This window comes from Paroedura picta, chromosome 7 (assembly GCF_049243985.1).
Source record: "Paroedura picta isolate Pp20150507F chromosome 7, Ppicta_v3.0, whole genome shotgun sequence".
NCBI classification, from domain to species: domain Eukaryota; kingdom Metazoa; phylum Chordata; class Lepidosauria; order Squamata; family Gekkonidae; genus Paroedura; species Paroedura picta.
The window spans coordinates 13,140,492-13,158,105 of NC_135375.1; the positions used below are offsets into that span (position 1 = coordinate 13,140,492).

Here is a 17,614-nt window from a genome sequence, read left to right on the forward strand (position 1 = left end):
CACTGATAAAGCTGTTCTGACTGAGCAGTGATATCAGGGCTCTCTCACCCTCACCCACCTCACAGGGTGTCTGTTGTGGGGAGAGGAATGGGAAGGCGACTGTAAGCCGCTTTAAGCCTCCTTCGGGTAGAGAAAAGCGGCATATAAGAACCAACTCTTCTTCTTCTTCTTCTTCTTCTTCTTCTTCTTCTTCTTCTGCAATGTTTTGAATATACACAGTGAGACACAGCCATGCAAATTAACTAGATAGGAGTCCAGGAGAAGAAGAGTTGGTATGTATACCCCGCTTTTCACTAACCAAAGGATTCTCAAAGCAGCTGACATTCGCGTTCCCTTTCTCTTCCCACAACAGGCAACCTGTGAGGTAGGTGAAGCTGGGAGAGCGTTGAGAGAACAGCTCTAAGAGAACTGTGACTAGCCCGAGGTCACCTGGCTGGCTGCATGTGGAGGATTGAGGAATCGTACAATCCTAGAGTGGGAAGGGGCCATCCAGGCCATCTAGTCCCACCCCCTGCTCAGTGTAGGATCAGCCTCAAGCATCCAGGAGAAGGATCTGTCCAGCCACTGCTTGAAGACGGCCAGTGAGGGGAAGCTCCCCACCTCCTGAGGCAGCCCCTTCCACTGCTGAAGATCTCTGATTGGGAAATTCCCCCCCCCTCCCCGATATCTAGCAGATATTGTCTCCACGTAGTTTAAACCCATTATTGCAGTTCCTGTTCTGTGCTTGCCAGCAAGAACTGCTTCCTGCCCTCCTCCAAGTGACAACCTTTCAGATACTTCAAGAGAGCCATCATGTCCCTCTCAACTTTTTCTTCTCCAGGCTGAACATTCTCAAGTCCCTCAGCTTTTCCTCACAGGGTTTGGCTCCCAGGCCCAGATCATTCTCATTGCTCTCCTCTGCACCCTCTCCATTTTGCCCACGTCCTTTTTGATGTGAGGCCTCCAGAACTGCCCACTGATCTCCAGGCGGGCTCTGACCAATGCACTACACAGCGGGACTAGGACATCTTGCAATTCCGGCATGATACCTCTGTGGGTACAGCCCAAGACTGTATCCGTCTTCTTCACAGCCGCATCACCCTGTCTGCTCTTATTTAGCTTACAGTCCACGAGCACCCCAAGATCACGTTCACACACACTGCTGCCCAGAAGTGCATCTCCCACCCAGTGCGCATACTTCTTATCTGTGTGACCCAGATGTCGAACACCACAATCAAACCGGGCTCTCCAGATTAGAGCTTGCTGCTCTTAACCACTGCCCCTGCAACACCTTAGAGGCCAACAAGATTTTCAGGATGTGGGCATTTGAAAGTCAAAGACCCGTGATGGTTCATACCCTGAAAATGTTGATAGTTTTCAGAGTGCTCTCTCTGCGCGAGAGAGTATGTGAGTGAAGTGCCATTGAATCTCTTCCAATTTATGAATTCATGAACTCCAAAAAAGCCTGTTGTTCACAGCCTTCTCCTATGGCTCCTGGATGCAAATGAAGCTGTCCTCCTAGGGGCCGCTGTGGCTACTCTGAAACTGCTCAAAATAGTGAGTTTGAAAGCCGGGGAAAATGTATTTGAAATCCCATGAGAAGCAAAACTGCGGTATCCGTTAACTTGGCTTAAACGCAGCTATGCTTATGTGAGCTCTTGACTTCAAAACTGTCTCTCCTTTGCTGCTATTTCTGCTGTATCAAATAGGTTGCTATCGAACGCTCTTCTTCTCCACATAAATGAGAACATGAGAACAGCCCTGCTGGATCTGACCAGGGGTCCATCTGGTCCAGAATCCCACTGTGGCCAAACTTCCTCTGGCAGGCCAACTACAGGGCACAGAGGCTGAAGTCTTCATAAGAATATCAGAAAAGCCCAACTAGGTCAGACCAATGGTCCACCCAGTCCAGCATCCTCTCTTACACAATGGCCAACCAGTTCCTCTGAAGGACCAGCAACAGGGCACAGAGGTCGAGGCCTCCATAAAAACATAAGAAGAGCCCTGGTGGATCAGACCAGTGGTCCATCCAGTCCATCCACTCACACATGGCAGACAACCAGCTCCTCTGGAGGGCCAATAACAGGGTACAGAGGTTGAGATCTTCATGAGAACATCAGAACAGCCCTGCTGGATCAGACCAGTGGCCCATCTAGTCTAGCCTCCTGCCTTACACAGTGGTCAACCAGTTCCCCTGGAGGGCCAACAACAGGGCAGAGAGGCTGAGGCCTTCATAAGAACATCAGAAGAGCCCTGCTGGATCAGACCAGTGATCCCTCTAGTCTAGCATCCTCTAGTCTAGCATCCAACTGGTGGCCAACCAGTTTTCCTGGGAGTTTGAACAGGGTATAGAGGCCAAGGCAGAGGTCTATACAGAGCACCTTCCCTTCCAGGTCTTCTCAGCAGACTGGGCTAAGTACAAAGAGGAAGGGAACGTCATCGCTGGCGCTCACAACAATCGTTTATAGTCAGTGTTGTTGCTTGTGACATCCCTGCTTATTTTTAAAGTTTATTCCCCTGGACGTTGGATAAAAAGTTCGCCACGGAGTCTGATAAACACAAAAGATGATGCGGTTTGCCTTCCTGTCTCACGGGGCGGAAGCAAAGGCTGGCCAAACGGCAAGGCGATGCAGAAAAAAAGAAGGCATTTTTCCACCCAGAGTTTCCCTAAAGGAAGGATATAGGAACAGTTCTGAAATGCCATTTCCTTTATAGAGATATTTGTTGCTCGGGAAAAGGAATTTGATATCTGTGCTGATGCACCTCTGTGGCCCGCTTGCATTTTCCAAAGATGAACCGGAATGGACCAGAAAACCTGCATGGTTTGACGCTTGCGATAACCTTAATATTTTACCCATTCACACAATGTTTTCAAGGGCTCAGAGAGGCTCTTGTACATTGTTTGCGGTCAGAGGCACCTTTAAGACCAACAAAGTTTAATTATTTCATATGCAAGTTTAGACCCAGCATTAAACTTTGTTGATCTTAAAGGTGCCCCTGGGCCCAAACTTCGTTCTGCTGCTTCAAATCAACACAGTTTACCCACCTGAATTGTTTTTGTTGTAATCCTTCCAAAACCCCTATCAAGGTAAGAAGGTAAAGGTATCCCCTGTGCAAGCACCGGGTCATGTCTGACCCTTGGGGTGACGCCCTCTAGCGTTTTCATGGCAGACTCAATTTGGGGTGGTTTGCCAGTGCCTTCCCCAGTCATTACTGCTTACCCCCCAGCAAGCTGGGTACTCATTTTACCGACCTCGGAAGGATGGAAGGCTGAGTCAACCTTGAGTCCTCTGCTGGGATCGAACTCCAAGCCTCATGGTCAGAACTTCAGACAGCATGTCAGCTGCCTTACCACCCTGTGCCATAAGAGGCTCTTCCCACAAAGATAGTTGGATATTATTACCTGTTCCACTTAATAGTTCTGGTAAGGACTAGGAGGAGGAGCTGGTCTCATGGCTTAAGTGCTGTCCCACCCCTGAGTGCCTCCTCCTCCAACTGGCTTGCCTCTCTGTCCAGTGGCCAGCCAATTGCCTTCCGTCCCTCACAACTGATCACCCCTCTCCTCCTTCCACTTCCCTCCGAGGCTAGGAGGCTGCATATCCCTGCATGTGAGAGCTACCCCTGCCAGTGAGTTCCCTGCCTGGGGCCTCCATCCTGCAGCCTTTCCAGGTCCTGGGGGGGAGGAAGAGGCCATCCACAGAGTTCTTCCACCCCACCACACCCTAATCTAGCGCCTGTTGTATTCCTGAATGCAATGGGCTTGGCCCCTAGTCTCCATACATTGCAAACGGTCTAGTGATTTTATAGGTGAGATTCATACTTTCTGGACACCTTTCTGAATACTGTCCCTGGCCCTGATTGGTTAGAGTTAGTTCACAGCAGAGAATATTCACAGAAACTCTAACTACTCAGAGACAAAACTTGAGAGAATCCATGCAGCTGTGAGATAAAGGAAAATGTTCATTTATTTGGAATTAAACCCTCAAATATGCCCTAAGGGCATGTAGAATCATAGAGTTGGAAGGGGCCATACAGACCATCTAGTCCAACCCCCTGCTCCATGCAGGATCAGCGGGTCCTCTCCTCTGCTGCCAACAGGTAATGCTCCCTGCACATGTCCAGTTGTGAGAGAATTTTAAAACTTTTAATCTAAAAACAACACAAAATTTCAAAGTATAGCTTAGTGATCATTGGGACTCTGGGGGGTCCAGTAGAAAGACTAACAAAATTTGGGCAGGGCTTTTGTGAGTCATTGCTCTCTTTTTGAGATACCTTGCAGAGCATGGCAATTCCAGGAGATCTCCAAGTCCTAACCTCTGTGACTTCAAATCCACTGAGCGGTGCTTACAAAACCTTAGACACACTGCTGGTCCTTGAATACCCCAGAGGACCTTTCAAGCACAAGGCCAGAAAACTGAACTGCCCTACTGTTCACTCTCTCTCGAGGAACTGGCCGTCTACTGTGTGAGACAGGATGCTGGACTAGATGGACCCCTGGTCTGATCCAGCAGGGCTCTTCTGATGTTCTTATGAAGGTCTCAGCCTCTGTGCCCTGTTGTTGGCCCTCCAGAGGAACTGGTTGGCTCCTGTGAGAGGCAGGATGCTAGACTAGATGGACCATTGATGTGATCCTGTAGGGCTCTTCTGGTGTTCTTATGAAGGCCTCAGCCTCTCTGTCCTGCTTTTGGCCCTCCAGAGGTACTGGTTGGCCACTGTGTGAGACAGGATGCTGGAGTAGATAGACCACTGGTCTGATCCAGCAGGGCTCTTCTTCTGTTCTTATAAATTCATTTCAAGGGTAACGCAAGACCAACTATGATAGCTTAGCCAGTAGGGCAGGAGGCATAAAAGGACCAGAAAACCTTTGTAAGAATGAAGAAATCAGTGGATAAGATGTGTATCAATGCCCAAAGACAGTCTACGTCTGGCCGTTCAGCTCGTTATAAAACTGGATGAAAAGCAGAAACCAACGGAAAGAGGCGGGGGAACGGAAGAATGCATCTGAAAATGAAATGTGAATGGCAGCCAGGTGGGGGCCTAGCAAACATGCTTTTGAAAGTGTCAGAAAAGGGGAGGGGGGAGGCGGCGTAGGTGAGTGAAAGCTCAAAACCGCCTCAGCTACCTTCTGCATAGAGCATGCTGGAGCCACTTAATTGCCCTCCAAAGTAATCCTGTCAGTCTGGGCATGACTGTTCTTCCCCTGAAGTTAAAAGCAACAACTCAAGGCTAAGATTTCTGGAGAGCCTTAATTAGCTGACTACAATAAGAAGGAATCAAGAGGAAAGAGAGACGATGAGTATGTTGCAAACACACACAGACACACACACACACACACACACACACACACAAAACCAACAACAAAAAGGGGGACTTCGTATTTCAGGAAAATCCAATTACGTCCCCCCCTCCTTTCTTTTTCCCAGGGCAATGTAATACGAGTTGCTCTCTGATTCTGGAACACAAGCTGAAAGAACAGTGTGGGAACTGGAAAAGAACGCTCCTTTTACTTTCGCCGATTTGACAGTGTGCTGGCAAGACCTCCTGAGCTTACGGTATATATATATATATATAACTCACCCTTCTTATGCATTAAGAGCGGGCAACAACATTGGATAACATCAGTGCAGTATAAAATCACATACAATACACATACAATACACCCAATAAAACATTTTATAATTCAGTTTGCCTTGACCGGGTTTAACTTGGGGAGGCAGCTCTTCCCTGTTTCCAGTGGTGGGGCCAGCATTTCTTGGTGGCCCATCAGGGCCTTGAATGTAGGCCTGGTGGAACAGCACTGTCTTGCAGGCCCTGCGGAAACCCGTTAAGGTCCCACAGGGCCATGATCTCCCTCAACGGAGCACTCTACCAGGCCAACAAGGCCCCGGCTCTGGTCGAGGCCAGTCTCACCTCCTTTGGACCAGAAATCCCCAGCAGATGATCTTATTATTGTTGTTATTATTGTTATTATTATTATTTGATTTATTACCCGCCACTCCCAAGCAGGCTCATGGCGGGTGACAGATGTCCAATTAAATCCCCCCCCCATTAAAACCCCATTAAAATGGACAGAAAAATACCAATACAGTAAACCAGCAGTCCAACAACATGGCGGAGAAACCCCCTCTATCCCCAATGCCTATAAACCAGGGGTGGCCAAACGGTGGCTCTCCAGATGTCTGTGGACTACAATTCCCATGAGCTCCTGCCAGCATATGCTGGCAAGGGCTCATGGGAATTGTAGTCCATGGACATCTGGAGGGCCGCAGGTTGACTACCTCTGCTCTAGAGGGTGGAGGAAGGAGAAACAAGGTAATCAAAGTTGGAGCTTGATACCAGGGCCCTAGCCTCAACCATAGACCTCGCGGAAGAACTCTTAACATCCTTTGGGTGACTTAGTGGGAAAGGATGCAACATAGTGGGATGCAACATAGTGCAACATAGTGGGAAAGGATGGTGGGTGCTTCCTTGCAGGCAGCCTGATGTGTCGGGAGGCGCGAAGCACAGTTGCTCCGGGACGGAAATCGGAGGGACCAATCGGAGGGACCAAGGCGCTTCGCACCTGCCGATTGGTCCCTCCGATGGTCTGTCCGGAGGAAGGGTCCAATCCGGACCCTTCCTCATCCCGGACACATCCCGCCCCTAAAGCCCTTACTGTTTTATTTAGTCCGCGGCGCCCGCGGCACCGCAGGCGGTGTTCAGATGATTCTAGCTACATACCTTATTCCAAATGAGGCCATGCCACAGCGCTATACAAATGATTTATTTCCACTTTTTTGAGTGTGGAACTTGCTTTCTTTCATTTCGCTGATTCCACGCTCACATCACCTGCATCTGTTTTCAAGGGAGCCGGAGAAATTGGAAGACACCATCATGTATGTCGTCTTGCCTTCGCTACTGAGGTGTCTGAACTAAATTTAGTGTCCATATTTCAAACATAATTTATTCATTTGATTTTTAGGCTGCCCCTCCCGGCACAGCAGGCTCGGGGCAGTTTACATCAAAGGTTTATACGCACTTAAAAACATAAAAACACAGTTTAAAACAATCCAGAAACCGGTAATTCTACTAATAAGAATAGCGCTCCCATAAATAAGTTAGTGGGTTTGTTCAGGTTTTAAAGATCTAATCTTTCCTCTGGTGGGGAAGAAGAGAGGAGAAAATGGGGAAACTCTCTGAAACTCTCAAGTTTACTCAGTGCCTACTCTCTTTCCCTTTTTTATTTTTATTTTTTTTGGGGGGGGGGAGAGAAGAGATGCAAAAATAAATGTGAATGCAACATTTGAAGCAACGCCTGTCGAGTACTGTGGTTTGCTAATTAAAGCACCCTAATTAACCAGGTAGACGTTTCCCAACAAATATTTGGAAGCCGTGACTCACACCCTCTTCCCTTCAACCCTAACAAAGACGGCTGGAAAAAACTGACCCCAGACCGTCCCCTCGTCGGCCCGGGAGTGGCGACCTGGGCCTATTTGAATAGTGTGCAGACGGTGAGAAAATGAGTTTGTCATCCCCGGTTTCAGTTTGAGTGAACAAATGCTGTCTGCGCCGCTAAAACCACTGTCTCACCCAGTCACGTATGGACAGCCTCGGATTGAGAGACGTCCTGAGCAAAAGAAAAGGGGGACTTTCAGACAGCACAACCTCAGACACCCTGGCGGGGATCTGCCAGCACGAGGGAGAATTGTGCGTGCTTTATCTTGCTCACAGATGACAGGGCCTATCCCAAGCATAGCTCCCAGTCCCAGCCGGGCTTCCTGGCTCAAATCTGAGGAGGCCCCAGGCCTGAGGAAGAACACCATGTGTGCGCTGCCCCACACGCTCCTCCGGTCCTCTCTGAAGCCCCCTGCGTACCCCAAGCTAAGCCGCACAAGGCGTTCTTCACAAATGAAAGCCTACCGTTGCAGAACTCCTGCACAGAAATGTGCACAATTAACAGGAAAGACAAGTGGGCATTAGACTTAAACGGCTGCCATGTAGAGGATGGAGCCGAGTTGTTCTCTCTTGCCCCGGAGGGACAGACGGACCAGAACCAATGGGGTGAAATTAATTGAAAAGAAATTCCATCTAAACAGCTGGAGGAAGTTCCTGACAGAGCGGTTTCTCATTGCAACAGGCTTCCTCAAGAGGTGGTGGGTTCTCCTTTGAAAGTTTTTAAGCAGAGGCTGGACAGACATCTGACGGAGAGGCTGATTCTGTGAAGGTTCGAGGAGGTGGCAGGTGACAGTGGACGAGTGTCCTGCATAATGCAGAGGGTTGAACTAGATGACCCAAGAGGTTCCTTCCAACTCTATGATTCTAAGGTGGGGGCAAGAATACCTTTAGAATTGTTATGTGCTGTTTATCCAAAGATGGCTAAATCCTGTCTGCAGGGAAACTCAGCAAGATCTTAACTTCATATTATGCAAATTTTGTGTGCATGCCTAATTCTGCACGGTTCATTCAGAGTTAAGGTATGCTTTCTCCCCACGTAAACGGGAATGTTTTGGCAAGGAGAATAAAGGGGAGAGGGGGTCTTAGCGTCATGGAGATATGTAGGGCAGGGGAAGTAATCTATTTTGGAAATTCTGCACAAGCCTTGCCCCTGGAACGCGATGAAAGGCTGAGGAACAGCTCAGTGGTAGAAGGCATGCTTTGTATGTAAGAGGTTCGAGTTCCAATGCGTGCAAACGGCAGTCAAAGGATTTCAGGACTGGGAAAGCTCTTGGCCTGGTTCCTCCAGGACCATCGATCAAACACGGCTGACGGTATTTAGGTAGGTGGACTACTTGGCTAACATCACAAAAGTAAGTATTTGTTTGAAGTGTTTCTCTTGGAGCTATTTTGCCTTCCAAACAGACTCACAGGGATGCTCTAGGCCAGGGGTCACCGATGTGGTGTCTATAGGTGCTATGGGTGCCCAATGACATCTTCCTAGGCACCTGCCAAGGGTTTTTTTAGAAAGTGGATGTGGCCCGGTGGGGCTTTCGCCCAGCAAGGGTTGGATTGGATGTGCAGATTTTTTTTTAAAAACATTCCTTTCGCAAAAGCTTCCAGCCCAGCAGGAGGATCTTCACTATGCAACTGAAGGGATGCTTTGATAGCCATTTTGCAACAGGCTCCACCTACTGCAGCAGCCATTTTGTGGCTGGGCTCCACCTCCCAAAGTAGCCATTTTGCAGTGGGCTCCACTTCCTGAAGCAGCCCACTGTTCTATGTCAGAATTCCAAAGGTACCCACAGGCTCAGAAAGGTTGGGGATCTATGTTCTATGCTAAAACATATACCACCTGAGGTTGCCAGCCTCCAGGAGGGGCCTGGAGAGCTTCCAAAATTACAACCAATTAGCCCAGTTCAGCTTGACTTCCTCAGTGCTTAGGAACTAAATGGGGCCAACTAGCGTCAGTAGTTGGATGGGAGATTGCCAAGGAGGACTGAGATTGCTATACGGAGGAAGCCAATGGCAAGTCACCTCTGCTCATCTCATCCCTGGAATGCTCCATGGGGGGGGTCGCCATTAATTGGCTTCAACTAAGTGGTACCTTCTTCTTCAGACTTTGGACATCAGTTTAACTTGGGGGAAAAATTAATGTTTTGGGGAGTGGACTCCATAGCATCACATCTCACATCAAAATCACAAGAGGTCATAGTCCCATTGTATACGGCACTGGTCAGGCCACACCTGGAGTACTGTGTGCAGTTCTGGAGGCCTCACTTCAAGAAGGACGTCGATAAAATTGAAAGGGTACAGAGGAGAGCGACAAGGATGATCTGGGGCCAAGGGACCAAGCCCTATGAAGATAGGTTGAGGGACCTGGGAATGTTCAGCCTGGAGAAAAGGAGGTTGAGAGGGGACATGATAGCCCTCTTTAAGTTTTTGAAAGGTTGTCACGTGGAGGAGGGCAGGATGCTGTTTCTGTTGGCTACGGAGGAGAGGACACGCAGTAATGGGTTTAAACCTCAAGTACAACGATATAGGCTAGATATCAGGAAAAGGTTTTTCATAGTCAGAGTAGTTCAGCAGTGGAACAGGCTGCCTAAGGAGGTGGTGAGCGCCTCCTCACTGGAAGTCTTCAAGCAAAGGTTGGATACACACTTTTCTTGGATGCTTTAGGATGCTTAGGGCTGATCCTGCGTTGAGCAGGGGATTGGACTAGATGGCCTGTATGGCCCCTTCCAACTCTATGGTTCTATGATGTCCATTGAACTACCTCTCCTCCCCAAACCCCACCTTCCCAAGCTCTGCCCCTAAAACTCCAGCGATTCTCCAGCCATGAGCTGGCAGCCCTAAAGCCACCCGCTATGTTCCTCGACCTTCTGTGCATGAATGGATCAACCCCCCAGTTCCACAAGCACAGGCAAGCAGTTAAAGCGGGTGGCTTAGCAACCCTTTCCTGGATGGGGGTACACTTGGACGAAGAGTTAACCTTGGAGGAATAACGAGTTATGTAGGCCTGCCCAAAGACTTCCCAAACCTGGGATTACAATTTAATTTTTGCTCAACTGACCCAAAGTCAACATTTCTTTACAGTCCACTCACTCCCAAGTAATCCCGAATCTGATATAAGGTTATGTGGTACCTCAAGCTATGCAAGCTGAAGAGTTCTGAAAAGACCCTTCTTGCTTTCACAGTTATCGTGAGCTTGCTCAAAAGATGGCCAACGTTTCTGTGCTCACATCCAGCAGTGTGCTGCGCATGCCAAAACATGTAAAGGGAAATTAAATATGACTTCTAAAACACAAATTCGCTTTAAGGAACTAAAATAATATAAGGGAGCAATTTAGCATCCACCGGCGCATAAAGACAGTCAGATTACTAGTCTTTGGCTCCTCCACTTGGGGGACTGAAATGAAGGGGCTATTTGTAAAGTACTTACTGCTCCGGCTATAATCAAACGTAATAACAAGCCAGAACAAAAAAACAATCTTTCTGTTGAAACCACCTTTGTAATAATGCTTTTTAATAACCCTCCTAATGGCCAAATTAGAAGGACCCCAACTGAAGTCATTCATCCCACATAAAACAAACATTGCTTTTTCTTCTTAGCTTTGTTTTACAAGCCATATCATTTCCAGATGATGCTCCGGGGGGTTTTAAGTCTTCAAGAGTCAGATGCTTCGACGGGCAGCTGCTTTCTATTTACCATAGACAAATATAAGATGAATCTAAACAAGGGGGTTCATTGACTCCTTGATGGAGAATTAGCTGAGAGAGAGAGAGAGAGAGAGAGGGAGGGAAAGGGAGAGGGAGGGAAAGGGAGAGGGAGGAAGGAAGGAAGGAAGGAAGGAAGGAAGGAAGGAAGGAAGGAAGGAAGGAAGGAAGGAAGGAAGGAAGGAAGGAAGGAAGGAAGGAAGGAAGGAAGGAAGGAAGGAAGGAAGAATCTCGCCCAGCAACTTCAGAAATTGAGGTTCTTGGGATACACTAGGACATGGAATGCCACCAAGCACTCTGGGCCTGCCAGTTGGAGGTACTCAGCAGCAGCAGTGTTGGTTCTTATATGCAGCTTTTCTCTACCCAGAGGAGTCTCAAAGCGGCTTCCAATCATCTTCCCTTTCCTCTCCCCACAACAGACACCCTGTGAGGGTGGGGAGGCTGAGAGAGCCCTGATATTACTGAAGAAGAAGAAGAGTTGGTTCTTAGATGCTGCTTTTCTCTACCCGAAGGAGTCTCAAAGTGGCTTCCAATCGCCTTCCCTTTCCTCTCCCCACAACAGACACCCTGTGATGTGGGTGAGTCTGAGAGAGCTCTGATATTACTGCTCAGTCAGAATAGCTTTATCAGTGCTGTGGCGAGCCCAAGGTCACCCAGCTGGCTGCATGTGGGGAACCAAATCCGCCTTGCCAGATTAGAAGTCCGCATTTCTAACTACTATACCAAGCTGGCTCGCAAGCAAGTAAGGGAAAGGCTGTTCCTTTGGCAGGATCGAAATGAACTGTGCCCACGAACCTGTCCTAAGTAGTCTTTAGAAAGTTCCACTTAAACTTTGTTCATGGTCTTTACAGGCCCATTTTTTTAGGTGGGGGGCATATGAAACTAGGTGGTGGCTGGAGGGCTGGAATGACAACTGATCAGAGATAAAGTCACCTGGAGAAAACAGCCACTTTGGAAGGTGGACTCTATGACATTACGTCCCACTGAATTCCCCCCTTCCCAAATCCCCAGGCAATTCCCAAACCAGAGCTGGCAACTGTATAGAAGTCTCTTAGCTGAAACTGAAGCAAGCCTCTTGGGGTTAAGGCTTCAGTGTACCTGAGGGACCGCCTCCCTGCCTATACCCCCAAAAGAGTTTTATGCTCTGCCACCTCCAGCTGGCTGTGGATCCCTGGCCCCAGAGAAGCACGTCGGACCTCAACAAGGGCCAGAGCCTCTTTGGTCTTGGCCCCCACCTGGTGGAACGAGCTCCTGCCCGAACTTCCACAGTTCCGCAGGGCCTGCAAGAGGGAGCTCCCCCACCAGGCTTTTGCTTGAGGCCGACCAACTCAAAACATCTGCTGGTCCCCCCCATTTCCCCAGACTGAGAGGTCAAACCTACCCAGGGATTGTCAGTGTTATTGTTCTATTGAAATGCTGGTCTGGTTGGCATGTTACATCATCATTGTTATCCATTATATTGTTCTATGCAAATGTTCTACAATGTTTTATGTAAACCGCTCTGAGCCGTATGGAAGGGTGGTATAAAAACCTAAACAAACAAACAAACAAGCTAACAAATAAATAAAACCAATGGCCAGAAGAACTGATTAAATTTTCATGCCGTGTCACACTCCTCTTAATTTCTGGGAAGAAAGGACAGAATGGTTATGGCAGGGGTAGTCAAACTGCGGCCCTCCAGATGTCCATGGACTACAATTCCCAGGAGCCCCTGCCAGCGTTTGCTGGGAATTGTAGTCCATGGACATCTGGAGGGCCGCAGTTTGACTACCCCTGCTGAAGTCTGATGAGGAAAGGGAGCCAGCGTGGTGTAGTGGTTAAGAGCAGCAGCTTCGAATCCGGAAAGTTGGGTTTGACTCTCCGCTCCTCCACATGCAGCCAGCTGGGTGACCTTGGGCCAAGTCACAGTTCTGATAGTGCTGATCTCACAGAGCAGTTTTCACAGAGCTGTCTCAGCCTCATCCCACCTCCCAGGGTGTCTGTTGTGGGCAGAGGGAGGGAAGGCGATTGGAAGCCACTTTGAGACCCCTTAGGGCAGGGAAAAGCGGGGTATAAAAACCAACTCTTCTTCTTCAGTGGATGTGCCTCTGCTTGGCAGTCCCCAGCATCTCCAGTTTTAAAAAGGACTGGGTAACAGGTGATGTGAAAGAACTCTCCGGGGACCTGCTGGAAATCTGTGATGTACTAATGGTCTGATTCATTAGAACAGGGGTAGTCAAACTGCAGCCCTCCAGATGTCCATGGACTACAATTCCCATGAGCCCCTGCCAGCAAACGCTGGCAGGGGCTCATGGGAATTGTAGTCCATGGACATCTGGAGGGCTGCAGTTTGACTACCCCTGCATTAGAAGGTGGCTTCATGTCATCACAATTTCAAAATGGTATCCTATGAATGCTAACAAGAGGCCTAGCTTCCTGTGAAATGGCAGATGTGAGCAATGATTGCCAGGGGAGCATCGCACACCATAATTGGCATTGTGTAAATCCTCAACAGTACTTCTAAGCATACGGAAAAAAATATACATAAAAATAGATACAACACTGTATAGACAAGGTTCACATTTTGCCGCTTATGGTGGGGGACCTCCAGCCAGTTGTAGCCCTTGACTGCCATCGCTCAGCTGACTGGAGGGGGAAACTGGGGCCAAAGGCAGGAGGGGGATTGTCCTGGGGAGAAAAAGTAGAAACACAAGGCCTCGTCTATTTATGACAAGCCCTGAGCACAGAGTTCCAGGAAGCTCCTAGAGCTACACCAAAGTGCGAAAGGCAGCTCCAGCAATCAGCAGAAACTCTACAAATGCACACAGGGATATTATCTACAAATTCTTGCTTCTTTGGCAGCTTACAAAGTGAATATGCAGATTTATTTTCAGCCTCAGAGCTCATGGAATAAGGGGAGAGAGAGAGAGAGAGAGAGAGAGAGAGAGAGAGAGAGAGAGAGAGAGAGAGAGAGAGAGAGAGAGAGAATACTTGACTATTTCAGAAGCAATTGAGAGTTACAAATGACTAAATCCAGGCAAAATAATTTCTTTGTAGGATGCAGGATGTAGGAAAGAAGCGGAAACAACATGGCAATAATACCTTCTCAAGCTACAACCCCTCCCCTCCCTACTTCTGGGGGAAAGGAAGAGGATCAAGATGACAACTGCCTGCTGCATAACATGGGGGGGGGGACGGGACCGATCTTCCTCACTGCCCCTGGCCTCAACCATAGACCTGGCTGAAGAGCTCCATTTTGCAAGCCTTTCAGAACGCCGAAAGATCTCGCAGGGCCCGCAGCTCACCTGGGAGATCATTCCACCAGATAGGGGCCAGGCGTGCTTCCCTGGGGCCAGCAACGACCAGTAAGTTATCACCTGCAGAGCGTAAGGGGGGCATAGGGCAATAGGCATGTGGGTCCCAGACCGCGCTGGGCCTTAAAGGTTAAAACCAAAACCTTGAACTGGATTCGGAGAGCAACTGGTAGCCAGTGCAGCTGCCTCAGCACCAGCTGGATATGGGCCCACCAAGGTGTTCCTGTGAGGATGTAATATAGATTGTATGTACTTGCTTAGGCAGGCAAAACATATGAAGGCTTAGGGTCGCCAACCTCCAGGCTTGTTTTAGATAAACGTCTAGATTTTTAGATAAACTTCTAGATTTTGTGTCCGTTTGTTCCGGAGCAGCTTTTCTTTGTGTGAATGGAGAACCGGTAGAATCTTTTCAGCAGTTATCCAGCGACTTGTTATAACAGGGACATGAATTCTTTTAGATTTTGTGTCCATTTGTCACAGAGCGATCTTTCTTCGTGACCTACGCCCCTTTTTATTTTAAAGGGTTGAATTGTGCCATACGCAGTCATTTTAATTTTTAGAAATTTTTCCTTGAAAAATCTGCGTTCCTTGAAAAAGGCTACCTTAAGGCATGAAAGAGCCTCTTGTGGCGCAGGGTGGTAAGGCAGCAGAAATGCTGTCTGAAGCTGTCTGCCCATGAGGCTGGGAGTTCAATCCCAGCAGCCGGCTCAAGGTTGACTCAGCCTTCCATCCTTCCGAGGTCAGTAAAATGAGTACCCAGCTTGCTGGGGGGGTAAACGGTAATGACTGGGGAAGGCACTGGCAAACCACCCCGTATTGAGTCTGCCATGAAAACGCTAGAGGGCCTCACTCCCTCCGGGTCCCCCTCCCATCATCCTTTGCCCGCAGTGCTCTCCCCTGCCTCATACACTTCTGGCAACCCAATGTAAGTGCTCAAAAACGGCAGGCTGTGAGGCCCGAGTAGGACGGCTGTGAATAGCTGTGGTTTTTTATTTTGCCATTCGCAAGTATATTTTTAATTTTTCTTAGCAAGGTTTCAGACATGATGTCATCAGCTGAACTTCCTATATTTTGGTGTTTGGTGGTTGCCGGGTTTTGTCAAACACTTTGATAGACTTCTGCAGGCTTAAAGGGATGCGGCAGTGGCCGTCTCCACTGCCATTTTGACACGTCCCCCAAAACGTTAGAAGCTCGCTACTCACATAATCCGGAAGCGGAGAGCCATCTGAAGAGAGGGAACTTCTCAAGGACTGTGTGGCCTGCTCCAGGACTTTGTTGTGCTTTTTGGACAACAGCGAGAACAAACTGGGAAACAAGAAGGACAAAAGAAAAACAGAAACGTTAAACAAAAACAGAAACAGAAATTCAAAAAAAGAGAGAAGCTTTTGTGTTCCCATTATCATTGTCAGCTGAACTCTTCAAACTTGTAACCTTACATAGGAAATCGCATTGACCAGAAAAGGTACACTTTGGAAACGGGATCCTGCAAACGGGTTCATTTGGACAAAGGAACATTTTTGAAATGTTTAGCAAAGCTGACATTTTGTTTTCACAACCAAAAAAAAAAAAAGCAACTCCTAACAACAAAAGAGCTCGTGCAGATGTAAAATAACCAGAGTTAACGGATCACTCTGAGGGATTCTTTCCCTTTCTCGTATGAAATTCACACCAGTCCTTTGACCACACGCTGGCTTAATGCCAATCAATGTTCACTTTAATTAATACAAAAAGGGGAGGGAGTAGGGATGCTAGTCCCCAGGTGGGACCTGGGGTTCTCCCAGTTTTACAGCTCATCTTCAGGTGACAGAGATCAGTTCTCCTGGAGAAAATGGATGCTTTAGAGCAGTGGTCCCCAACCTTTTTGAGGCCAGGGACCGGCAGGGCATCGGGCCGCGCCCGTGCGGGCCATGGCCACGCATCGGGCCGCGCCCCCGCATCGGGCCGTGCCCACGGGCCACGGCCTTGCATTGGGGCGCACCCATGCATTGCGCATGCACAATTCGTGGGCACGGCCCACACGGCCCTGATTTCCTCTCCCTGCCCTCCCGCAGTAAGAAGCTTCCCGGGCCGCAAGCTTGCAGCCTGGGAAGTTTTTTATTGCGGGGGGGTTGGTGGGGAGAGGGAGCCGTGGCCCGGCACCATGGCCTTCGCGGCCCGGCACTGGGCTGCGGCCCGCAGGTTGGGGACCACTGCTTTAGAGCAGAGGTAGTCAACCTGTGGTCCTCCAGATGTCCATGGACTACAATTCCCATGAGCCCCTGCCAGCATTCACTGGCAGGAGTCATGGGAATTGTAGTCCATGGACATCTGGAGGACCACAGGTTGACTACCCCTGCTTTAGAGAATGAACTCTATAGCAGGGGTAGTCAACCTGTAGTCCTCCAGATGTTCACAGACTACAATTCCCATGAGCCCGTGGCAGTAAAGGCTGGCAGGGGCTCATGGTAATTGTAGTCCATGGACATCTGGAGGACTACAGGTTGACTACCCCTGCTTTAGACAATGAACTCTATAGCAGGGGTAGTCAACCTGTGGTCCTCCAGATGTTCACAGACTACAATTCCCATGAGCCCGTGGCAGTAAAGGCTGGCAGGGGCTCATGGTAATTGTAGTCCATGGACATCTGGAGGACTACAGGTTGACTACCCCTGCTCTATAGCATTATAGTCCACTGAGGTCCCTCTCCACTTCAAATCCTGCCCATTCCCAGCTCTACTCCGAAAGTCTCCAGGTAATTCCGAACCCAGAGATGGCAGCCCTAGGAGGGAGTCTTCTGAGCCGAGCATTTGGATCCAGGATTAATGTTGATTTTTCAATCATGACCTTGCCCACCACAGCTGAGAATCCTTCAGGCACCCTGCTGTTTGTGTCCCACCTTCCAGGGTTAGTGGCCATCAAAAACTGGGCCTTTTCTGTGGTGGTCTCTTCATGCTAGGAGTCCTCTTCCCACTTGGCTGGTTTATTGTTGAGATTGGAAGCTAACCTAAGCATCCTCTGGACCCAGAATGGGGAGATATGAATATTTTTGTCAATAAACAAAGGAACGCTGGCACATAACCGTTTATATCTGTACTGAACCCTTTGTTCAGCGAGGAAAAAAGAAAATATGCCCCACAGATTCTTTCAGTGGAAGAGAGCTGAACAACATATGAATGACCGTTTTTAGAATGACTGCTTTCAGTCGATCTTCGTGGATGGAACAGGATTGCATG

At 48.7% G+C, this 17,614-nt stretch overlaps 1 protein-coding gene across 4 annotated transcripts in view; it reads right to left on the reverse strand.

Moving 5' to 3' along the window:
* The window catches only part of DYM (dymeclin), a 231,024-nt gene that overhangs the window by 64,287 nt on the left and 149,123 nt on the right, over positions 1-17,614 (reverse strand). For all 4 annotated transcript variants that reach the window (XM_077346761.1, XM_077346758.1, XM_077346762.1 and 1 more), the window contains one exon: positions 15,605-15,707. In XM_077346761.1, the coding sequence (XP_077202876.1) occupies positions 15,605-15,707 (103 nt within the window). The remainder of the gene's footprint in view (positions 1-15,604; positions 15,708-17,614) is intronic.